Genomic DNA, 26480 nt, shown 5'->3' on the forward strand with positions numbered 1-26480 from the left:
CAGAAATTGATGGCAGAAAAAGGCCAAACAGCCTATTCACAACAACTACGCAGCTCTATTGGACTTTAAGAGAGCAATTTTCAAAGCCATTTCTATAGGTAACCCCTTTGAAAATTGCCCGCCAGCATGCATGTAAAAGTACGAGCATGGTTCTGCAATGTGCATATTTTTATCCTGCATTGCAGCAGAGGCACTGCCAGGGTAGGATTAGGTCAGGGGTGGAAACACTGAGTGTACTTTTGGATTTTTTAAAAAATAAGCATTTTGGGACCAATGTATAAGACCCATGGTGAAATCGGTGCTAGTTGTCTGTGCATATTTTTTTTAGCGCTCACGGCAAAAGGCATCTCCATGAGTTGTAATAAAGGATAGGTATGTAAATGAGATGCACGCAGAAAATCCACGCAAAAATAAAATGCGCCCAAATGCACACAAGTCAAGGCCCTATGTGATAAACCATGAAGAAACCCGCACTGAAACTCGCATTAATGTGGTGACCCACAAGTGATTCACTGGGCGAAAGCCTTTCCCTTTCATAAAACAGTGAAGAAGTTAGTGGTCAGGTGTGGTGGGTAAAGCAATGTCTAACTCCCTTCATGTTCGTCTCAGATCTCATGGCAGCTGTACCGGTGTATTCTGGTAAGTGCAGAAAATGCAGCAGAGAATTCAGCATCCAACTCATAAAATGTACCTTAGCATCAGGAAAAAGTGAAGGCAATCCATGATTGCACTGGAGCTGCACGGATACACAACCACACTAATGCCAGCAAAGGAGTAAACCGGCCTTCACACAGGCACTTTAACTTAACTCCTGCCCTGACCCAGGCACTAAAAAACCTGTGTACAAAACCCACACTAACCGATATGTGGCTCCCTGCATAGCCCATGAATAGTTAATTGCCTCATTTGCAGGCAGCTGCGGGTCTTTAAGCAGGTTTATGTGCGCGTTTTTCCCGTGCTGACCACATGATTGCATACACGCGTAAGGCTAGCACAGGAAAAACATGCACAAAAACCCTTGGCAGCTTTAGTGCAGCTTATTACATTGGCCCCATTGTTTGGTTGGAAAAAGTACCTGCAGGAAAAGTAGAGGCAGATCTCCACAGGTAACCTTTTCCTCGGGCAACGTGAAAGCATGCGTTAAGTACCCCCTAAAAGGTCTCCTATGCAGAGTCTAAAGGAATTTTCTCTAGGTTTAGTGACTTTAGCTGATACATTCTGCTACACCTTATCAAGAAGACATTCACCTTACCAAATATATGATAAATGTTCATTTTAATAAAACTAATTACCAAGCAAAACATGAATGCCCTCAAAACGTGTTCACCTTAACCAGCTGTATGAGCAAGTAGCTCCTCCACAAACATGTTTTGAAAAGACTCCAAGATCAAGTCACCAGGATTTCTTAGAGATATAAAAGGAGAGAAAATCATCCCTAGCTAGGTAATGCCCTGCCACTTCTAACTATATACTAATATAACTACCCTTAACATAAGGCTTGGGGGTAAGCTGAACGGAGCGGCAGTTACTACCACAAGAAGCTTGCTGGGCAGACTGGATGGACCATTTGGTCTTTTACTGCTGTCATTATTACTATGTTACTATCACAACCCAATAAACAAATAATTATTCCCTCCTACTTCTTGGTGCAAGCTGCTAAAATATGGCCCTGTTGGAATTTTGATACTTACCTTTCATGGTTTTTAATAATTTTCTATGATCATGTATCCTTTGTGTGCATCTTTTATCCTTCTGTATTATTTAGTTGTGTGCTTCATTAAAAGAGGGTTGGGTTTTTTTTTTTTGTTTTTTGTTTTAACTTTTATGCCATACTTTTATACCATTTACTTCACTCTGGTTTGCTCACTTGGGTGGTGTTGTTTGCCTCTCCCTGTCCCCAGCTCACCCTCCTTGTTTTAACCTTTTACACTTAGAATCTACTAAAAAGATGTTGTAGTGCCTGAGCTTTCAAGATAGCAGATTTGGAAACGTACACATTAACCTAGAGGGCGAAGAAAAGGGAGCTAAAACTGACTTGGATAAGAAGAGATATCCTGCAGGCTGTCGACCTTGTAGGGCTAAGAGCTGGGAGATCCCCTTAGCACAATCGGAAGGTCATAAAATCAACTAAGGGCGATGACCAGGCAGGGCCAGCTTGTATAACCGGGGTGAACCAGCCCTTATCGGTCAACATCTCTGTTGCCATGACAGCCGCCCCCTGCTGCTCTGTCCATTTCGGGTGGCGCGTGCGCGGCTCGGCCACGCGGGGCTGGGGGGGGTGGGGAGGAGGGGGGACTCAGCTGTTCTTATTGCAATAGCCCTCCCCCACTGCTGTAAGAGGAAGTGCAGGTGGGACAGACACTTACACCTGCCCCGCCGCCAGGGTTCGCAGAGCTGAGGCGTGGCCGGATCTCCCCCGCCCCTCTCTCCACTTTTCCTTTCTGCGGCCGGAGGCTGAGGTGGAGAAAGAAACCATGGGCTGTTCGAGCAGCAGCATCCAGACCCAGGGGCCGGCCAGCGAAAGACCCGCGGGCAAAGCACCCGGCGCGTGCGGTGAGAGGGGATGGGGGTCGTTTTGCAGCCGGGCAGGGTCTGAGTGCAGCTGCTGAGCCGGGCGGCAGGGAGGGCGGGATCCCAGTTGAGAGCGGTGCAGGCCGGCCAATAAAGGCAGGAGCAGGTTTTATAAGTAATAATCCTGACTCGGGCAGACTTTTATCTCTCCCACGGAGGAATGAGAGCCTTCTCCTAGACTTTTTTTTCTTACCACTGAACTATGAACAGCCCAGTGCTTCTGCCAGGGCAGTCACCTTTCAGATGCTTATGGAGAACTTGGTCAATGTTTAGAACAGTTGGGAGGAACCCTAATCCATATCAGCTTTTGGGAAATGCACAGAATAAGAGTTCATAACCACGTAACAATGAAGTCATTCCAGAATAAAGGGATTGTTTGGACACAGGGTGAATTTATTTATTTATTTTATTTAACATTTTTCTATACCGAACTTCATGACAAGCTTCATATCAGGCTGGTTTACATCAAACTTAGGGGTTAACTGAATTTGGTATTTTAAAAACTGCCTTTCTGACTATAAACGAATGAGAGCGTTTTGCATGCAAGATTCAATTTACTTGAAAAGGAACACTTCCCCTTTGCTAGGTAAACGATACAACCAGTTGTCTTGTTTTACTCCATAGGAGCTAATGCTTTATAATTTATAGATTGCTTGTCTTCCTTTCCATTGATCTGTTCATTTTTTCAAAAAGTAATTTTGTGGACAACTATATTGAGGGTAGGGAGAAGAGCCTTTTCTGTGCTTTCAACATTTCTTGTGGTAAAATACACATACATAAACACATTTAAAACAAACCATTTGCTTTATACATATCCTCTCTGTAGAGGGGCTTTATGTGCTGGGAAAAAAAAAAAGCCAAGCTGAGAATCCCAGTTGATCAAATTGACCTTTTCCTAGAGCAGAAAGACCCTCTGTGGAGAGGATATGTGGGGCAGAAAGACAGACTGTGTTGTGCCCCAGACTTAGGTCTTGGTCAGGGATATATATGCTGGATGAGGCTCTCAGATATCCCTTGTTAAATTGTCTGCAGTAGAGCTACTGAGAGACCTTTTGATAAAGAGGCCATGAGCAAGGAGACTCTTGATAAGAAATGTGTGGTACTTCACTGGTCTTTGTAAAACGTTTGGGATTACAGACCTCCAGAATGCGGCTTGTGGTTGTTTTTTCCTCTGAATTCAGCCATATGAACATTCCTGTGCTTTATGTGCTTACTAACTGTTGCTTACTTTGTTTAGTTGTACCCCCTGCTCTCCACTTTAGAATTACTGTACTAACTAGATTGGCTCTAAAAAAAAAAAAAAAAAAGCTCCCATGAATAAGCTGTGTGCCAACCATATGTCAAAGATCCTCAGCAAGCATTTCAAGAAATAGCTCCATGTCCTAAGGCAGTGATTCTCAAACTTTTTCCCATCGTGACACACCTGGCAGACCACGCTCACATGTGTGACACTGCTCATTATAATCCACAGCAGAAATAATAAAAGGGCCTGATATTACTTTTATTGTTAAGAATGACACAAGGGAAAGATAAGCATACTCTCTCTGAACAGAAATTACATTAAATAGTAAACCTCCCATACCAGAACAGCACCAACTTCCAGCACTCAAAACAGTGACCACCTTACCTAAGAAAAGGCAACACTGAAAATATTACACCAGGCCTTAAAACAACAACGCACAATAAAGCTCTGGAATTTGTTGCCAGAGGATGTGGTTAGTGCAGTTAGTGTAGCTGGGTTCAGAAAAGGTTTGGATAAGTTCTTGGAGGAGAAGTTAATTAACTGCCATTAATCAAATTTACTTAGGGAATAGCCACTGCTATTAATTTCATCAGTAGCATGGGATCTTCTTGGTGTTTGGGTAATTGCCAGGTTCTTGTGGCCTGGTTTGGCCTCTGTTGGAAATGGGATGCTGTGCTTGATGGACCCTTGGTCTGACCCAGCATGGCACTTTCTTATGTTCTAATACTTCTATTAGGAAAATGGAACAAGCCAGGCTGCTATAGAGCCTTACAAAGAAACTACACCCCAACAGAAAACCTCACCTAAATCAAATGTGCTGACCCTCACCTAACAAAGAAGAAAGAGACCAAAACGCATAACTAGAAGATTGCAGACCAAAACTGAATTGGAAACTGTAACAAGCCAGAGACTCTGCATGCAATGCAAGAAAGGAAAAAAAAAAAAAGAAACATCACCAGTCCTTATAAAACAAATCAAGAAATATAAAATCAGTAGCAGTAAAACCATATTAGTAAAAAGAACAGATTATTTCAAAACAGTTGATGAATGAAATATCCAATAATTAAAAATTGAAATAAAAAAATTTCCAGACACCAATAAAATATATCAAAACAGCAGACACAAAGACCCAATAATTTAAAAATAAAGATTAAAAAAATGCTCTGCTCTCCATACCGGGAAATGTTCGATTTCCAGGTACCTTGAGATTGTTGTGCATTGGGGGAGGGGGGAGTTGCTTGCAGCTTTCTCCTCTCTCACTCACACCCAAGCTCTATCTCTCGCACAGGCTCTCAGTCACATAATTACACACTCCTGCTGCCCTCTTTCTCTTACATACACATGCGCTCTCCTACTTACACATACAGGTTCTCAATCACTCGTTTACATACATGCTGTCTCTTTCACACACAAAGGGTGTCAATCACATCCAGGCTCTCAATCACACACACATGCTGTCTTTCACAAAAATAGGTTCTCAATCACACACACATGCTTGCTTACTCACGCTCTCTCTCCCCTCCCCCCCCCCCCCCCCCCCCCCCCCCCGGCCCACCGAAGAACAACTAGTGACAGCAGCATCCTTCTCCTCTTCCCACCCTTGCGGCCTCTAGAAAGGAGTCCCATCTGCCATGGAGGCCGACCTTGCTCCGGGCCGATGTGCGCACTTGTACCTAGCATGGTCTCTTCTTTCCGCGCATGCAGCTGCTGCACACCACTTCCTCTTCCAGGCCACAGGGGGTCAGGAAGAAGAGACCATGCTGCTAGTACCACGGAGTGCTTCTTCCAGCTCTCCTGCCACGTTCTGCCCACGCATTCAGCATTTTAAATCCAGGGGGAGGAAGAGTTTGCATCTCGCTGGGGCAGGGAGAGCAGCTGGGCCAAACGGGGGACTGGAAAGTGTGACGACACACTGGTGTGACCTGACACACCAGTTGAGAACCGCTGTCCTAAAGAGTCTGAAGAAGGGAGCTTGGTGTTGTCAAGGGCTTATATACTATAGCATCTTTTCTGCTGGTCCTTTAAAAAGTGTTAGAGCCTATAGAGGATCCAGCCACTGCTTATAAGAGACAGCACAAAGCTAGAATCTAAAATACGAGAGCTTAGATGCATTGAAATATTATTCATGCTGGCGCAGGTGGGGAAATAAAAGTGACTGGAGATATTTTACATCCACTATAGAAATATATCCATGGACCTCACAGGGGTTTGGCAAAGAAATCTTTTTACTGCAAAAGCAACAAACAAAACAAGAATGCTAAAGGAAAAAATGGTTTTAGCACCTATAAAGGAAAAGATCATTTATTCAGAGAATGTTGACATTTCTAGTAAGTCTTGACACTGGTTATGGGATCACCATAAAAAGGTAATGAAATGGCGACACAGTACATGATCTTTGGAGATCTCGTAGGTCCCTTCCTTAGATGGGCCCACAGACTCATGTACTCCATCTTTTTGACAATTCTTGGGCTAGTCCAATAAAAGATATAACTTACTTAGATTTTTGGTTTTCTTTAGGATCAATATTTTTTCCTGTCGATAGCAGGGCTGAATTAGCCATGCTGTCAGGGATCTGTCCATCAGGTCCGGGAGGCGGAGCTTGATAAAGCAGAGGTTGATTTTTGTATCCTCTGCGCCTGCGTGTGTGTGTTCCCGCGCAGGCAGATCTACTCTCCTCAGTCTGTTTTTTCCACGCGCGGGATCGCACGCGGAGCCAAGACTTTCCTCATGTCCAAGAGCGGGTTTAAACGCTGCCGCTGCAACCGGGTGATGTCGGTCACCGATGGCCATGACCGGTGCTACCGGTGCCTCGGCAGCGCACACGATGTTTCTAACTGTGAGTTTTGTGCAAAAATGTCCCCCAGGGCGAAAAGACAAAGGGCCTACAGACTTCAAGAACTCCTAAGCACTCCTGAGGCTTCGGAGGCCCATTCTTCACCGGGACTGGTGAAGAAGGTAAAATATTCGGCACCTAAGGCTCTTTCGGATAGCCAGGTAACAGGGGAGCAGGGCCCTGCAACCCTTCATAGCCGAAAATCCGATAGTCAAGGCCGGGAGCGAGGCAGATCGCCTCATAGACGTAATGGCGGTTCGCGCCACACGACGCCGAGCCTAGGGCCCAGATCACCGCGCCCTACGGGGGACATGGGGCGAGAAGAGCAGGAATGGCGCCGCACAGCACTAAAGGGGTCGGCGCCGGCCCAACCCGCCTCCATGGTGCCGGAAAAACAGGGGCACATGTTGGCGCCGAAGGTTAAGGGCCCGAAAGACGCGTCTTCCAAGACGCTCGATCGCACGACGCCGAAGATCACGCCGGCGCCGAAAACCATTACGGCGCCGAAAGTCGGCAGGGCGCCGAAACCACATACGGCACCGGACAAACATATGGCGCAGGAAGGCCGCACGGCGCCAGACGACCTAACGGCGCCGAAAAGCCACAAGACGCCGGGGAGCCATACGGCGCCAAGGAGCCGAGAGGTCACACGGCGCCGGAAAGCCATAAGGCGCCCAAGGGTACCACGGCGCCGAAAAGCCACACGGCGTCGAAGGACCAACCGGCTCCGAAAAGCCAGAACGAAAAGAAACACCATACGGCGCCTGAGACTCCTCTGCGATCGGAAGGCCAAGCGGCGCCGATACAAGGGCCGGAGCCGCAAATGGTAATGAAGACACTAGCTTCTTCTAAAGAGGCATTCCTCCTTCCACCACGGCAGCAGACGAAGGAGCAGACAGGATTGTTTGTGTCGTTACCTACTAACAGAGATCCAAAGTTGTATTCTTTATCTGTAACGAAGAAGGGGAGACACAAACGTAAAAGATCGGACACTCACAGCTCCACTTCACGCAGTTCTCAACATAGGAGGTCAAGTTCCTCTTCACACGACTCCCGGAGAACTCATACCTCTTCACATGATTCAGCTTCTCATCATGGCAAGGGAAGAAAACGAGATCCAGACCGGGGCCATAGACATAAGCATCGAAGTCATAGGGAAATCAGTCCTTCCATGTCTAGATCCTCAAGGTTGTCTCAACGCAAGGACCACGACTCCCCGATTATATCTTTCATCCTCGCACGCTTCTCCAGGTTCGGGGGTGGACGGGAACGCCCACATCCTCCATCTAGTCCTCTGAAAGATCAACAAGTGCAAAAAGCACCAAAAGTGATGCCACAGGCCACAAAGGATGCCTTTTGGCAACTGTCACAATCCTTGTCAGGATTTTACGAAGCCATTCAAACGTCATTTATCATAGACAAGGATAACGCACGCCCCACGCAAGATCAGGGATCTTCGGACCCTTTCGAGGACATTAGTGACAAACAATCTCCCCTCGCAGAACGAGCTATCTCGATTTCTCCAGCAGTTTCGGTATCACATGAGCCTGACGACTCTTTTTCTGATTCCCCTACGTCATCAACAGGTTTTCCCTCCGACCCTCCAGAAGGTCAACAGGAGCCATATTCACCTCCGGAAGATCTCTCCTATCTGAAGTTTTTGGAAAAGATTGGAAAGATCCTTCACCTGCAAATTCAAAAAGATCCTGACCCCAGAGCTGAGACGTTGGGGCTTCTGAAAATTTTCGATGTGCCGGGAGAACCAACCACACTCCCGCCTCATGACCTACTCCATCGACTACTATTGAAGTCGTGGGAAACTCCTCAAACTATACAACCGGTATCCAGGAAATCCGATATTAAGTTTAGGATCAAAAAAGAAGCTCCATATACTATGCAACAACTACCACATGAATCAGTAGTGGTCGAGTCCGCTATGCAGTGGTTTAAGAAGCCAAAAATCCATACTACCTATCCGCCAAGTAAGGACAATAGGTATCTGGATGAAGTAGGAAGGAAAATATACCAAAACTCGATGCTTACCACACGCATTATGCACCACCAGTTTTATATGGTGCAATATTTGTATGACTGCATCCAGGCAACTAAAGGATTCCTTTCGACTGTAGGCGCTCAGACACCTCAAACCCTACATGATATGGAGGAATGTTCCAGACACCTGCTCCGATCAGTCTACGAAGGTATGGAGACCTCCTCAAGAGCTTCCGCGACAGCCATAGCAGCTCGTAGGACGGCATGGTTTCGATCCAGCTCCATCAGAGAGGATGTGCATGGGAAGCTAGCCAACCTTCCCTGTGCTGGTGATCACCTATTTGGAGCGAAGTTACAGGAAACAGTCGGTAAACTTAAAGATGAGGCGTTGGCGGTTCAATCCCTTCACTCTGACACATTATCAGCCGTTGAAACGGGCTTATCCTTACCAACGTAGATCCGCGTACGGCAGAAGACCTTTCCATCAATATTCAGGATACCGATCTCAAACCTACCAGGCGTATCAGCCTTATCAGAGGCAGCAGCATCAACAGCAACAATCTAATCTGCCCCGCAGAGGCAGGCCACGCGCACAGCGCCAACAACCGCAACAGCAGTCAGCTGCTCCTAAAGCCACTCAGTCTTTTTGAGCCTGCAGCCACCATCACTCACCCCTTCGCCGGGAAGAATCCAAGCCCGTGTTGCGCTTTGGGATCAAATAACATCGGATCAATGGGTATTGGACATTGTAAATCAAGGTTATCATCTTCAATTTCAGTTCAAACCACATCTTCCACATGTCCTAGCCCTCAGGCCGTCCCGGGACCATCCACAACTCCAAACGGAGATATTACACCTTTGCCAACAGAAGGCAATAGTGCGATTACCCTCGAGCAGCTACAATCGAGGATTCTATTCCCCATATTTCCTAATTCCCAAGAAACCGGAGGGCCTCCGACCCATTCTGGATCTCAGGGACCTCAACAAATGAGGTACCAGATGGTATCCCTGAAATCAATCCTACCCTTACTGCAACCCAACGATTGGATGTGTTCCATCGACCTGAAGGATGCATATACTCACATTCCAATCCATCCTTCTTCTTGGCAGTACCTTTGCTTCACTTACAAGCAGCAGCACTACCAATACAGGGTACTTCCCTTCGGGTTATCAGCGGCACCCAGAGTGTTCACCAAGTGCATGGTAGTGGTGGTGGCTCATCTCCGACAACGGGATATGACAATTTTCCCTTATCTAGATGACTGGCTAGTAGTAGCGCCATCACAGGACCGCCTTCTCTGCCATCTCAATCAAATACTTCATTGTTTGCATCAACTGGGGTTAGTGGTAAATTTCAAGAAGTCTCACCTAACGCCGACACAACAACTACAATTCATAGGAGCGTATCTGGATACCACCCAATCCAGGGCATATCTGCCACAGGACCGCCAAGTGCAAATGCAGAAGCTTCTGCACGACCTCTTACCGAGACCAGCCTCGTCGGCCAGACAAATCCTAGTTCTTCTTGGCCACATGGCAGCCGCCAATTTCTTAGTGCCGAACACCAAGTTACACATGAGACGGCTACAGTGGGGACTCAAACGACAATGGCGTCAACACTCCCAACCACTCACACAGGCAATTGCCCTCACCGCAGAAATGAAGAGGGATGTAACCTGGTGGCTCCTCCCGTCCACATTAGTGAAGGGAGCTCTATTCAGACAACCAATGCACGATTCTGTTCTAACAACAGACGCCTCTCGGAAAGGTTGGGGGGCACATCTAGAGGTCCACGAGACACAAGGTCTTTGGTCACCAACGGAACGAACGATGCAGATAAATTTACTGGAGCTTCGAGCGATTCGCAATGCTCTTCAGGCTTTTCAGCAATTTCTGAAAGGCCGAAGAGTCATGGTCTACACAGACAATCAGGTTGCGATTTTCTATATAAACAAACAAGGAGGCTCAGGCTCCTGGACCCTCTGCAAGGAAGCATTACTCATCTTCCAATTTGCGCACCAGCACTGCATACATCTCCAGGCCACATACCTGCCAGGTATAGCAAACACGAGAGCGGACAGATTGAGCAGAATCTTCCACCCACACGAATGGTCCCTCAACAGGGAAGTAGTGCTCAGCATTTTTGCCAAATGGGGCACGCCACAGATAGACTTATTTGCAACGGAACTCAATGCACAGCTTCCAAAGTTCTGTTCCATTCGTCCAAGCCAGTTCCGGCTGGTACAGGATGCCTTCCTCATTCCATGGACGTCGGGACTGCTATATGCATTTCCGCCCATTCCCTTGATCACCAGAACAATTCAAAAATGCATACTGGACAAGGCTCAGATGATCCTCATTGCTCCAGCCTGGCCGAGACAGCCCTGGTACAGTTACCTACTGCACCTCTCCAGCGACACACCGATACGACTACCACAACGCCCAGATCTGCTATTGCAGGACCAGGGAACGCTGTTACACCCACTGCATTCGTCCCTACACTTGACGGCGTGGAGATTGACAGGTGGGTGCTAACGGAACAGAACGTCTCCTTTCAGGCTCAGCGTATCCTAATGGAATCTAGGAAACCCTCTACCTGACGCAATTACCAATATAAATGGAAAAGGTATACCACATGGTGTATAGCCCAACAGGTATCACCTATTGGCTGTTCGCCTCAACGGTTGCTAGACTACCTTCATTCCTTATTTGAAACAGGCCTAGCCACGACTTCGATTAGAGTCCATCTCAGTGCCATCGCGGCCTACCACAAGCCATATAAGCAAGGCTCTATAGCAACTCACCCTTTGCTTGCCCGTTTCCTCAAAGGTCTACTACATATCAGACCCCCCACGACCAAACCACCGGTTCCGTGGAATATTAATATAGTATTGGAACAACTCATGCTTCCTCAGTTTGAACCTATGGAATCAGCACACTTAAAATTCCTTACCTGGAAGGTGGTAGTCCTCGTAGCAGTCACATCAGCTAGAAGAGTTAGTGAGTTGCAAGCCCTAGTACACTATGAACCTTACTTACAGTTCTTTCACCAAAAGGTGGTTCTTCGAACTCACCCTTCATTTTTACCGAAGGTTGTTTCTGCCTTTCACCTTAATCAGAGTATAGAACTTCCTACGTTTTTTCCAAAACCACATACAACGCCAAGGGAAGCTTTGCTTCACACCCTGGACTGTAAGAGGGCACTCGCTTATTACAGAAATAGGACGTCTTCTTCGACATGCCCATCACAACTCTTTCTATCTTTCGATCCTAAAGCACCTGGACAATCAGTCTCCAAACTAACTATTTCCAGCTGGATAGTCCAATGTATTCAGTTCTGCTATGACAAAAGGAATGAGGTTCTCTCATGTAAGCCAAAAGCTCACCAAGTTCGTGCCCTAGCGACGTCTTGGGCTCATCTCAGAAACATTCAACCAGTAGACATTTGTAAGGCAGCTACTTGGACTTCCTTACATACCTTCACTACACATTATTGTCTAGATCAGCAGACGTCAGCAGATGCTAGTTTAGGTCGCACGGTCCTACAATCTGCAGCAGAGCATAATAAGTGATTGCCACTCCGATCATAGAATGGGGAGCTTGTGACTCCCATGACAGCATGGCTAATTCAGCCCTGCTATCGACGGGAAAAAACAAGTTTGCTTACCGTAAACGTTGTTTCCGTAGATAGCAGGATGAATTAGCCATGCTGACCCGCCCGCCACCCTGGCAATCACAGTACTTCAAACACTTCAACTGCTTAATCACAGACTGAGGAGAGTAGATCTGCCTGCGCGGGAACACACACACAGGCGCAGAGGATACAAAAATCAACCTCTGCTTTATCAAGCTCCGCCTCCCGGACCTGATGGACAGATCCCTGACAGCATGGCTAATTCATCCTGCTATCTACGGAAACAACATTTATGGTAAGCAAACTTGTTTTATATACCGACATTCATCAATGATATCACATTGGTTAACAGTAAACAATAAACTACGCTTAAGATGCGTTTGACAAGAAACAGGAGAACAAATATATGCAATGCCATGAACAATGTATATGACGGTGATTAACTATAAAAGGATATATGAAGGTTCAAGTTAACTATATATGCAAATATAAGGGTACAGGGAAACCTTCAGTTGGGAGGATTAATTAAAGATGGAAATATGAATGCATGAGGGGGGAGCTATATACACAGCACAAAAATTAGTAACAAGATTGCTTCATGTATACAAAGATTCTTCAAGTATATTAGGGGAAGGTTATCAAGTACTTGTAAGGTTGCTTGCATTATACTGAGGAATTTGGGAAAGTTGAACATGTATCAAGGAAATAGGATCTAGGAAATGTATGGGAAAATTGAACAAGTATCAAGGATATGTAGAGAAATAGAGAAAGTAAAAGTAGAAAGTAGACATCTGATGGAGGTAGGAACGGGGGGGGGGGGGGGCACAAGGTGTAATGTGGCTAGACTGGTAGTGTTAGATGTATGCTTGTGTGAACAGCCACATCTTTACTTTTTGCTTGAGCATTTTTGGCAGTCCTCCTGGTGTAGATCTACTGGCATTTTGTTCCATAAGGCGGGGCCGGCTATGGAGAGCACGCGTGCTCTTGTGGAGGCAAGGTTAGTGTTTTTGGGGTAGGGTGTATGGATGGTGGCGAGGTATTGGTTTCTGGTTGGTTTAGTTGACTCGTGGAGTTTCTGTGAGTAATTGAACCAATTCATCTCAGGATTATGAAGAGCCTTATGTATGACAGAGAGTGTCTTATATTGGATTCTGGATGCAATTGGGAGCCAGTGTAATTCTTTTAGTATGGGTGTTGTGTTCATTTCTGCATGTGTTAGTAAGGATCCGGGCAACTGTGTTTTGTAATATTTGGAGTGGGTGGATGGAGTTTTTGGGTAAACCTAGAAGGAGTGAATTACAGTAATCTATTTTGGAAAATATTGTAGTTTGAAGTACTGTACAAAAATCAGGAGGGTAGAGTAAAGGTTTTAAGGGTGTGCAATTTATAGAAACACTCTTTCAATGTTGTGTTAATGAATTTCTTGAGGTTAATTTGATTATCAAGGATGACCCCTAGATCTCGTACCTGTTGAGAGAGATTGGTGGTGATAGGGAGTGAAGCAGGGGAAGGGTGTAGCGGTGACTTTGATGTGAAATAAGCATGATTTCAGTTTTTGCCGTGTTAAGGGCAAGGTGAATGTTGGTTAGGAGCTTATTGATTGAAAGTAGTGTGTATTTCCAGATGTCCATGGCTTTAGGAAGTGTGTCAGATATTGGAATAAGTATCTGCACATCATTTGCATAAATATAGTGGGGAAGCTTGAGGTTGGATAGGAGGTGACAGAGTAGTAGGATGTAAATGTTGAAGAGAATGGAAGACAAGGAGGAACCTTGTGGGACTCTTTGGTCGAGGGGTATTGCTTTGGACTCATGATTTCCGATTTTGACTTTGAAGTTTCGATTACTGAGGGAGGAATTAAACCAGCTGTGGGGCAACACCTGTTGTTCCAATTTCATTCAGTCGTTGCAGGAGGATGTTGTGGCTGATGGTGTCAAAAGCTGAGGATATGCCTAAGAAGACTAGGATATGCACTTGTCCATTATCAAGGCCTTTAATAAGTTGGTCTGACAGGGAAAGGAGGAGGGTTTCCGTGCTATGGAGTTTCCGGAATCCATACTGTGAGGGAGCAAGGAATTGATGGTCATCAAGGTATTCTGTGAGTTGCTTATTGATTGTTTTTTGAGATGAACGGAAGGTTTGAGATAGGGCGGTAATTAGACGGGTCGAGCTTCAGTATTGGCTTGACAATAGCTTGTTTGAGGGGGTTGGGTACAAGGCCTGGAGTGGTGGAGGCATTTATAATGTTGGCTATGGGTTGGGCGACTAAATTAGGGATAGAGAGGAGGTGTTTTGTAGGGATTGTGTCTGAGAGGTGGGAGGAAGGTCTGGCTTTCTTAATAAATGATTCAATTTCAAGCGCAGTGGTGTATTCTAAGGAGTTAAGGCCTTTGGGGAGATTTTTTGGGAACGCCGGGTAGACTTCTTGTAAGGTTTGGATTGGTGAAGAGGTGGGGAGGAATCGGGTAAGCAGTTTGATTTTGTCTTGGAAGTAAGTAGCGAGTTCTTCACATTTGGTTTTGGCTACTTCTTCCGGAATATCTGGGGGTGCTGATCTGGTTAGCGAGGCAACATAGTCAGAGTGCTCGCAGATCGTATTGAAATTGGTGTATTCTAGAAGAATAGAAATCCCTTTTGACATTGTTTAACCTTTCTCTGTAGCAGTGTAGAGAGGATTTGAATCGTGCCAGGAGAGTGGGGGTCGGATCTTTGCGCCAAGCCTTTTCTATTTTTCTAAGGTTGTGTTTCAAGTCTTTTAGTTCTTGCGTGTACCAAGGGTTTTTTTATTTTGTTATCCTGTGGGTTTTAAATATCTTGATTGTAAAGGGTAGATCTTGTTGTGCCATGATAGGGCAGCATCTGCATTTGAAAGATCTAGGTTGTCTAGTGTGTTGGAGAATGCCAAGATGAGATCATCTTTTTTACATGTTTTTCTGTAGTGTATGATGTTGCCTGAGTTGGGGAAACTGGGGTGTTTCTTTAAGGAGCAGGAGGTTTTAATGAGACCAGGGGATGGATGTGCCAGTTGGGATGTCTACCTGAATCTGGGAATTGGTAAAAATTAGGTCAAGGGTATGACCCGCTTTGTGTGTTGGGAAGTTGATGGTCTGCTTGAAGCCTAGAACGTTGCAGTCGGAGAATGGTGGCAACCCGGAGCGTTTTATCAATAATAAAGCCAGGTCATGGCTGTAACACTAAAACATTTCAAAAGAAAATTAGACAACTCTTTGGAGGAAAATGGGTTTAGTGTTTGAGGATGTAGTCAGACTATAAGGGGAAAAAGTGGAGATCTAGAGATGATCATCATATGTTGGGTCAGAAAAGAATTGTTTTCTTTGTGCCTTTGAATTGGCTACAGTAGGCACAGTGGGGTTTCTCTCCCCTGTAGTACAATGTAAAAGAAGGCTGAACTCGTGAATCTCTTGCCTCTTTCATCCTATCTCTGGAACCTTGGGGCAGATCCATCTGGAGACTTCAGTTTGGTTGTGTGGTGTTGCTGTGATGCATTGTAAAAATTCAGCTCCAGAGAAAGAGGTGTGTAGAATGGGATTTTATTTTTATTTAGAATAAATTGCAAAGTAGTAACAATATTACTACCGCACTGTCATGGGCTCACAATAGCTAATGCAGTTTATTGCACGTTACGGCCAGTGTTCCCAGTCAACTGGAAAAATTGCTTCCCTTCTGGTATAGTATTTTATCAAGTAGAAAGGGAATATCGTGCTAGCTCAATTAGTTTAAAAGAAAACCAGTAAGAGAGGTGGAGAATGAGACCTTTCTAATGCTAATTAATATTAAAACCTGCAAGCTTCTGGGACCACCAAGATGGGAAGTTACCTGAGGAAGAGACCTCGGGTAACTTCCTGAAAGTTTATATCTTTAAATATCATCTTGACAAGGCTAACACATATATGAGATCTATTTAATGTTTGGTTACTTGCCAGATACTTGAAACCTGGATTGGCCACTGTTTGAAACAGGATGCTAGGCTTGATGGACTCTCGGTTGGACCCAGTATGGCAACTACTTATGTTCTTGTGGGACCCTCTTCTCTCAGTACACCAAAGCCATAATTAAAACTTTTGTTCAGAGACTGTGGAATGCTTTTACATAACTCGGTACTTTTGTGCAGGAGACAGACAGACAATTTGTTTTACAGTGCATGTGCCATCTGTGCCTTGCAAATGTAAGAGTTTTGAACAGTCCTAAAGCAAAGTACAGTTTTGAGATTGCATTACTGGCCCTCACAGTGCTGTGTTTTGTTGGGACCTCTGTATGTGGTGAGGAAGCACTTTTGTCTCAGTGCTAGAGACATTTTGGTTTGCTGTCAATTTTATTTTTTCTGTTTTTATACTGTGGGAAACATTTATGATAGGTCAAACCTGTAAAGTCATTTAGATTTTATTTAAACTCCATGTCAGATGCACTTTATCCCCTATACACTGTACACACTAGATGCATATTTATACCATAGGTGGAGGTTCAAAAAAGCATTAATAGAACTGTTAAATTCTAGAAACCATTATCTTTTTATGTTTTCCAACATACACAGAATATTGGATATAATTATATAAAAGGGATCTGTCAGTCTGTCTATAGGCCGGTATTTCCCAACCCTCTTCTGGAGGAACACGTAACCAGTATGGTTTTCAAGATATCCATAATGAACATGCATGAGACATATTTGCGAGCACTGCATCAATTGTATGCAAACATGTCATGCATATTCATTTGTGGATATCCTGAAAACCAGGCCTGGTTATGGTACTTGAGGACCGGAGTTGCCTATCCATGTGTTAGAATGTTGGCTTCCGTGCCAAAAGCAATTCCCTTCCCCATGACCCACAGCAGCACAGGCAGACAGAGGAGGAGACAGGGAAACATAACTGAAGCAGCTGGTGAAATATGTCATCAAAAGGCATATTCAAAGCTAGTTCCCCCACACTTTCAAAGTCACACAACTCCCTCCCCACAACTCTCCTACATTCATACCCCTACATTAACCCATAATCATACACTCCTACATCCACCCACATCCCCACTTCTCACAGCCACACACCCACCCCCAACTTACCATACAACTCCACTCACCTGCCACCCACACATTCTTTGACCTGTCCTACTCCCCATTCACTTCTATACCCACATAGCACTATATTCATCCCTCTTACCACACAACACTCTTCCACACACCCCACATACAGCTCTCACAAATATCCACACTCTGCATGCCTCCCAGACACACCTTCACTACAAATCCCTCCAAAACCACAACCAAGATCCACAACTTCTACAAATCGAATCTGAACCAATGTCACTCTCTGCTGGTGTACCTCAAGGGTCCTCTCTATCCGCAACACTTTTTTAACATCTGTATGTTGCCTTTAAGTAAATTGCTCTTAAGTTTAGGATTAACTTACTACATATATGCAGATGACATCCAAATTGTGCTTCCAATTTCTGGCTCTCTTGACAATTCTCTAAAATTGTGGGAAATATACCTTGCCTCTATTCAACAGTTTCTAGAAGGGATGTGCAGCAGGGACGGATTCGTCCCATTCGGTATTTGTATTCGTGGGGAACCAAATCTGTTGCATCTGTTCTCAGGGAACCCCGATCCGTTCATTAGTTATGTATGTATTCGTTTCCCAAAAAAACCCCCATCCCAACCCTTTAAATTTAATTAACTACAACCCCCCCCCCCCCCACCCAAGACTTACCAAAAGTCCCTGGTGGTCCAGTGGGAGTCGTGGTGCGATTTCCTGCTGCCGGTATTCAAAATGGCGCCTATAGCCTTTGCCCTCACTGTCTCACAGGGACTACTGGGGCCGACCAATGGCCCGAGTGCAGGATATGGCTCCAGGACCCCCGCTGCACCACCAGGGACTTATGGCAAGTCTGTGGAGGGGTTTATTCATTAGATATGTTGTATTTGTGGTGGTTCGCCATATGTTTCGTGACCCCACAAATACAACGAATAGGTACATATGTGTTACGGATTGCCAATACGGCAAACGAATGCACACCCCTAGTTTCTAGCCCATATGAACTTGTCCTTAAACAAAATTTCCATTTTTAGTTGATTTATTTGCAATAAGCTTGATAAGAGGACAGCGGATATTAACAATATGCAACCTAGGTACGCTATAGTTAAGAGTAAGGGATTTAGGGGTTATTTTAGATAGTAAACTAAACTTAGAGGTTCATTTCCTAGCGTGTAGCCAGATGGACTCAGGACCAATGGGTATTGTGCTCTCCTGATTTCAGAGCTGACGTCACTCTACATATACTCGTGCAGCAAGCTTAGCTCTTCTCTATTTCTCAGTCTCCACAGCAGATGCGGACACTATCCCACACAATAGCATAGTGTTAGTAATTACAACAAAGAAGAGAGAGAGAATCTACCTTCAAGAAGATCGAGCCCCGCTCTCCTGAGGTGAAACCTAAGGGTCCCTCCCCCAGTCGAATTCCTGAGGTGATCTCCAATATCCCTCAGAGGTGTGCCTTGGTCCCGGCGTGGACTTAGTCCCCAGAGTGGCTTAAAGGCAGCGGGTGCACATCCGAGCGCGGTGCTGAAGGTAAAACCCTCTCCCCCCGCAGCTGGAGACCGTTCGATGCGCAAGCGGTAAGCGATGAGACCAGGTAAGAAGAAAACTTTATATTCAGGTCTCCAGAACTCGTTTGGTTTTTTTTTTTAAGCTTCAAGTCCTAAAGAAACTAAAACCATACCCCAATGATTTTAGAACAGTTCTACAACCTTTGATGTTCTCAAAAGTGGTCTATTGTAATATTCTTTTGCTGGGCCTTCCACTATCTACTATTAGGCCCCCTCCAACTGCTCCAAAATGCAGCTGTGAGAGTTTTAACCAGTACTAAGAAATATGATCATATTATACCCATTTTAAAAGACTTGCAATGGCTACCGATCACTTACAGAACTCAATTTAAAGTTTTATCTTTGATCCACAAAACGCTATTTAATGACAATGTTGAATGGTTCAGCGCAGCACTTCATTTTCATATACTACAACAGAATTTGCATTCTGCTAACTCAGGTTTACTTTTAATACCATCTCCTAGATTAGCACATTTAAATAGTGTGAGAGAGAGAAAGCCTTGTCTTTAGCAGGCCCTAAATTATGGAACTCTTTACCATCTGATTTAAGGTTTGAGTGTAATTTTCAGACATTTAAGAAGAAACTAAAAATTTGGTTATTTTAGCAGACATTTAGTTGAGCACACATGAAATTTCGATTTTGCCATATTTTTGTCTCAGCCTAATTTAATGTTTTCTTTCTTTTTTTTTATTACTTTTTAATCTGATTAGTTTTACTGTTCTATTTTATTGATGTGCATTTTATGTATTATATGACTGTTTGTTTTTTATATTTTTAGTTGATATATTTTAACCAACGTTTGCTATTTTTGTACTTAAATTATGTACATCATAAAGATAGCCTGGCATTTGCAAACACGTGGAAACAACTGGAAGCTACTGCATTCTGAGTGAATTTAAATCCTCTCTGAGTAGCATTTGATTTAAATATGTTAGCGTCCATACAGCAGTGGTTGCCAATTAGAGAGAGGTTATATTCTTGCTGTTTTCTCCTGAGGTAAAGGGTTGCCATAACTAGTGCATGATTTCATCATTCCTCCGTTATAGAAATTCTTCCCCTCACATATGTGAATGAAATCTGTATCTAATGGGCAGCTATTTATATTCTCTATTTATACCTCAGAAAATGGAGTTGTTTCCACCATGCCAGAAGAATATAATGTAAAAGTTGAAATAACATTCCTGTTTGTTTCTACTGCAGTCTATTAAGGGGGTCCATTTTTAAAATAACTTGTATAGTTGCAGTATGCATGCATTTTCCCATTGAAAATTGCATAGGGGAAACATACCTACAGAAATTTGCATCTTCTTTTTATGTGAATAACTCTCAAACAACTCTGTGCAGCCCCATGTACGTGCATATATAGGCATGAGGGGATCTATTATAGGATTTTATAATCAGCATGCATATCTGGTCCATGCAGATTATTAAATAAGCACATGTCCACCTCCCTACAAATGTATGTATGTTTCATTATATGCGACTATCAGCAAATGCATTAAAAGTGCATTCTTTTTCTACTTATTTTATAAACATACATGTATATGTTGTACACATGGAAAAAAATTAGAACGTTTGCATAAAATCCTGATTTATACACATGCATTTAAAAAAATGCACATGTAATTGAAATCACCAGTTTACCCAGTTCAGTTCATTGAGACCCTCCTAGTACTTCACCCTGAACTCCTTCCAGATCTCCCATCCAGCAATAGCAGACAACAGACAAGTCTGATATCAACTTGATGGGTAATGTGACCGTGCCTAACAGAACAGACATTTTCTTCTGCAGCTTTCTGTAAGGGTGTGAATAATCTTCACTCTTATGTGGTACATCCTGTATTGCAAATCCCACAGCTCTCCTCCATACCATATAAAAGCTTTGATTGGGGTGATAACCATTCTGAAGGGGAGGCAGAAGAGTTTGTGTGGCTAGTGAACTCCTGCAGCAAAAAGTCACACGTTGAAAATGGAATCGTATGTATACAGGGCTAAAAGGTGCAATCGTATGTGTACAGATTATTCTGTACCAGAAAAATAACCACCTTGGCATAATCATAAGCCCCTGAAAACTGTAGTAGTAATTAAAATAAATAAATAAAAAATAGCAAGATGACAAAAACCTCAAAACATCCCTGAGATCTTGTAACATGAGGATGGCTCAGAGCAGCATGTCAGGGCCTTCAAAGCAGAAGTTTAAATTGGAAAGGAATTGGTCACTTCCATGAGCCCCACAAGTTTGTTGTACCGGAAAAAGTATGAATCGACCCAAAAAACGAACAAAGATATGCTTTCTTTCTTCACGCTGGAAGTTGGCTTTCCAAGATGGCTGTGAAAACTCAGTTCTAGGATAAAACTTTTCATTTTGGTGAACAGGCGCTTTGATTTGTAGGGTTTGTCGCTTCCCAGATGTTTAGCAGCAAATGGAAGGGGTGGTGATGGGGATGCTGTCAGATATTCTGAAAGCTCCCACAGTTTCATTGCATTTTATAAGCTTATGTATCTAAGTACATGCATGTGACAAATAAGGATTTCTAGAGAGGACATTAGTAGAAACAATGGGATAATGTTGCCAAAAAGGCCGAGAGCAGTGTTTGTGTCGGTTACGGTCCCCTTTTGAGTGACCAGTATTTTTTTTGTCATCGAGTGTGGCAGTTTAGATTTTCTTTCCAATATCTCTCTTTTAAACTTAGAGGTTCAAAGTCAGAGGGGGTCTAGCCAGCTAAGTTGAACCTCCCCAGGGGTTCAAATTTCCCTCCAGTCTGAACACCCCCAAGTTATTTGGCTAAGCGATTAGCCAGAGAAAATTTACCAAGCTGACTTAGGGATGTTTGGGGCGGGCCAGGCTTGTCCGGACAAGTTAGCCCTACAATGGCGATGTTTAGCATTTGTTATTTATTTAAGGGGCTTAGAGTATACAACCTCCAATACCGTTGTTCAGTGTGGATAACATAAGAACATACACAATCCAGATAAAGCATATAATGAACAACATAAAAACATACAACAAAACATCTTGCAGATATGTTTAGGACTGCCTCAGAGATCTCCGGATAATTTGAACTTTTAGCGGCTATATTCAGAAAAGGCACTATTTCCCCCCCCCCCCCCCCCCTCCCACCAAATAAGTAAAAATCGTATCTGGGTATAGTTCCTGATCCTCCAACACCCCCAAAAGAATTTAAAAGAAGTTGCGGGCCATAGCAGCCCAAGAATCCTTCCCCCCCCCCCCCCCCCCTGATATGAAAAAACCCCATGCAAGCTGCAGGTCCTCTCCTAACCCCCATCCCATCCTCCCGCTCCTTCTGCAAATCCCTAAAACCCTCCAAGGCTTCTGGAAGTGCGATTTATATATTTGTACCACTCCTGGCAGCGTCCAGCATTGCTCTTACAGCAACCTTGGTCGCGTATGCTACCAACATTACTGTCTGAGCAAGACTGGATGCTGTCAGGAGCGATACCAATATACCACACTTCTATGGCCCTGGGGATTTTGGAGGTTTCTGGCTGGGTTGGGTGTCAGGAGGGGGCCCAGAGCCTGCATAAGATTTCTGATACGGAGGGAGGGGGAGGCTAAGGCCCATAACTTATTTTAATTCTTTGGGAGGGGTTGGCGGGGATAGGCGCTAGCCGCCAATATGATTTTTATTTATTTTGGGTGTGGAGGGCTGAGGGATTGTGTCAGCTGCCCTGGAAGATGTTTTTAGTTTTTTGTCGTGTGTTTTTTTTTTTTTTTTTTAGTTACTCTTGCATTAAAAAATGAATTAATTAGATTGAAAATTACCCAGATAGGTTTAGCTGAGTTTATCTAGATCTTTGCGTTCATCACGAAGCGTGCTCTATGATTTACCTTCTCCTAAGAAGGTTCATCTACATTAAATTCGGAAGACTGCATTTTCAGTTGCAGGAACAGACCTCTGGAATAGTTTACCAGATGGGCTGAGATCTGTGGCCTGCTTGAAAGTGTTTAAGAAATTACTAAAAACCTTACTTTTTAAGCAAAGCCTACTGTTGATACGTTTTATTTTGCTCTTGACTAGCCATGCCAGAGACACTGGATATTTCTCTTCTTTTATTGTGCTGCTTGGTTCTGACTTGTTGTCATGAGATGGGATTGATTGGATGTTAGGGTGATAACTCAGTAAACCTAAGGCTAGTGATGCTTATTTTATGTTTGGTTGTGAGGGCGGCATATAAAGAAACTTTAACCATAACCTATATTCAGCAGGGGACTTATCCCACTGAATATTCAGGTGTTAAGTTTTTTTTATTATAAAAGATAGAAAATGACGGGCCCGTTTGGCAATTTACACGTAGCAGTTGTACAAGATGGGGTCTGATTCATGACTGTTATTTCCTATGGTCAAAAAAAATGGGAGAAAAGACTTCCTGATTCAGGCCCATAACTGTGAAGGTCATAACAAAACTATTGCATTTTTTCCAAAATTTCGGGAAAAAAATCATTTTTGAGTTGGCGCGCACTAACCCAAAAATTGGGGCCCCCGAAATGAAAACGAAAACAAAAAAAAAAACCCATGAACCATGGGAAAAACGAAATTCTCGTGGGGGGAGGGGGGGGGGCCCCGACACAAAATTTTTACCTGAAGCACATCTCTAGTTGATAGTATTCAGAGAGATGTGCCAGCTAGGGTGCTTCATTCTCAAGAGAAAAATTTGCTATATTTGCCATCAGTACAGTCCTGTAAATTGCAGCAGACACAAACTCCTGTGCCTCCATAACTTTGGAACGCCTTACCTGTGGCATTTCAGATGTGAAGGTTTTTAGAAAAAATTGCTTTTTTGTTTTGTTTGATTTATGATTATGAATGTTTATTGTAGAAACTGCAGAATACAAGTGAAGCTAAATAAATAATTAAAAATATGGCAGATCAGGAGAGTCAACTAAAGCAGCTTGGACAGCAATAATATTAGGAGATGCCATTTATGTGACAAAGGTATACCTGGTAGATGGCTTGGGTTTATCGTTTCTGTTTGCTACTTCACCAGTTATGTAAATCCTCCGAATAAAGCCTTTGTCTAGTGGCAAGCTGTAATGTATTCTCTATTTATCCCATGAATGGTTATCTTTTTAGAGTGGCACATCTAATAGTTTGTCTTTGAGGTGAATGAATCTGAAGGAAAAAATGTATACAAAAATTGCTCAATATTAACATAAATACCAAACAATATTTTGACACGTGAACTGAACAGTAATAATCTTTAGCATTCAGAACAACATCTGTAATTATGGACATTGGGCAACCAAAGAAAATATGCCATCCTGCTTTCTACCTATTCCTTTCTGCTGCCAGCTGTTTTTAAAGTTTCCTCTTTAAATTCCAGTTATTTTAAGTCATTTGCCTCTGTAGATGGTAATCAAATGAAGATGACTCCAGAGAAGGGATACAGGAAAGGGTTAAAGGCGAAAAGAAGGGCATTTATGAAATCCTTTGAGGGCCAGATATGGAAAGAAAAGCAACAGTATGTAAAAATAAACTTAATTCTCATTTATGCAGAAGTTCCCCTTTCAGATATTGAAGCTAAACCAGTGTTTCCCATCCAATGTGCCATGGAAAAGTCACCACTGCCTGATGCTCAGATCCAGACCAGCACCTGACAGCAACAAGAGTCATCTGCAGTGGGTGGCTTTTAAACTTTTAGGAGCTCCTTTCTGAGACTGTATGTAATCATGCCTGCCTCTTCTTCCTAGATACAGGTTGAGTCCCAGAGTGTGGTAATTAATGGGCAGCATGCAGGGCACCCACCGTACCTCCTCATCTTTTCCCTTCCTGAGTCCCTTTTCTTTGAGTCCTTCCAGCCTCTGTCTTATCCCCAGGCTGAGTGAGACAGGGAGAGCATGCACTGAGCACTGGATGTGACTGCCCTGTAAGCAGCAGCTCTGGCTGCCATATGCAGCAGCCAAGACAACTAACCAAGCCAGCTGCCCGTCCCACACAGACAACTCCATTCTTCCGCACTTGTATATAGAGGGAGCTGGTCCATTGTGACAGGTTAGTGAGCGTCTCTGCCATCTCCCTCCCTTTGCTTTAAAATTTTGAAAGAGAGACTGGTGGTGCTTTCAGTGCTTCCCTAGCTCTTCTTTTGCCCCTATGAATCCCCTCCATGTCTGCTCTGCGGAGGTTGGTGTGTGCCACACATTTTTATTAAAGTTAGGTGTGCACCTGGGGCTTGAAAAGATTGGGTCACACTGATCTAACCCACCTGACCTTTAGTGTGGTAACTTGTAGGGTTCCTCAAAAGCCAAAATATTCTTATGTGTAGGGAAGTTTAGTTGATTTTATTTTGCGTTCACAAGACTCCTGCTTCACAGTATGAACTTGTCAGAGTCGATACGTTTTAGTGTCACCCACAAATTGGAGATCACAGCTACGGTATTATTATCAAATGGTTGAATAAGTCAACTATTTAGGAGGAGCTAAGAGCATGGTTTTTTAGTCTGACTGTGAATGGAACAGTGCAGGAGATCCTCACCACCCAGATATTCGGTTCAGGGTTGTACTATAGCCATAGTTCTTGTGCAGGCCTGCAGAGTGATTCTTTGGGAGAAGCTCTCAGTACATACACAATCCCTGGTTGAACACTTTAAGGCCAATATTCAAAAGAAGCTGAGCTCCTAAGTTAGGTGCCTATTTTTAGCTAAACTTGGAATCTTAAGCTTCAGCATAAACTTAGACTTTTACATTTTATGCTTGCTATTCATTTGCCTAGATTTAAGCTCCTAAATTAGGTGCCTAACTCTGAAAATCATTGTTGATCTAGTTTTGTTTCCCTGCCCTAACTCTGCCCCTGTAGCCATTCAGTTTTTAGGATGCTAAATATAGGCTCCTTGTAAAACTAGGCGCCTACGTTTAGGGACTTGGCCCTGGTAAATGTTCAAAAGAGACAATTTAGGATCCTTTTTCACAAAGTTAGTAGCAAAAACCCTTTGAAAATTGGCCTCTTTATCTGTTGCTGAGATTGAGTTGTACATAAGTGAGAAACGGAGAGCAGCAGAAAGGAAGGAGGAGAGCACAGTAGGATAGGCAATTAGTGGTCTGGAGTCCCAGCAAGGTATATAGAACAAGTTCTGTTTTGCCATACCCCCCCTTGCCTAGGAAAAGTAGTTTCTAGGCCATTTTAACATAAGCGGGAGGAAAGTTCCAATTTTTATTCTGTCCTGCTGGCTGAGCAGAAAGAAAGCAACATTTCTTGCATGTAGCTAGGCTATGGCCTTGATATGTTTCTAAAGACAAGGGAAGTACTGCTAAAATGTGGTGTGAGAAGCTATGTTGGATGTAAACCTGTAGAAGGTAAGATATCCAGGAATGTAATCTAAGAGAAAAATTGCCAGGAGAGAGGAAGAGGTGATAGTAAGGAAAAAAAGCATATCTCTAATTATTTAGAAGCCATGGGGGTGGCTGAAAGTTCCCGAAAAGTATTTAGAGAACAAAGGGAGACAGTTAGGACTAGCTGTAAGATTATTATAATTAATAATGATGTATTGTGCTCGTCAGGTGATCAGAAATGGACACATGAGAATTAGATTGTATCTAGTTTTAAAACTGCAAGCAACCCTGCCAGTAGCAGCTT

At 43.8% G+C, this 26480-nt stretch overlaps 1 protein-coding gene across 2 annotated transcripts in view; it reads left to right on the forward strand.

Moving 5' to 3' along the window:
- The first annotated feature begins 2309 nt into the window (after positions 1-2309).
- The window catches only part of ERICH5 (glutamate rich 5), a 47432-nt gene continuing 23261 nt past the window's right edge, over positions 2310-26480 (forward strand). The window contains exon 1 of one of the 2 annotated variants that reach the window (XM_029591771.1): positions 2310-2553. In XM_029591771.1, coding sequence (XP_029447631.1) covers positions 2475-2553 — 79 coding nt within the window. In that variant the 5' untranslated portion in view covers positions 2310-2474. The remainder of the gene's footprint in view (positions 2554-26480) is intronic. The other variant, XM_029591770.1, reaches the window with a different exon arrangement.

The sequence above is a fragment of the Rhinatrema bivittatum genome, chromosome 2, assembly GCF_901001135.1.
Source record: "Rhinatrema bivittatum chromosome 2, aRhiBiv1.1, whole genome shotgun sequence".
NCBI classification, from domain to species: Eukaryota; Metazoa; Chordata; class Amphibia; order Gymnophiona; family Rhinatrematidae; genus Rhinatrema; species Rhinatrema bivittatum.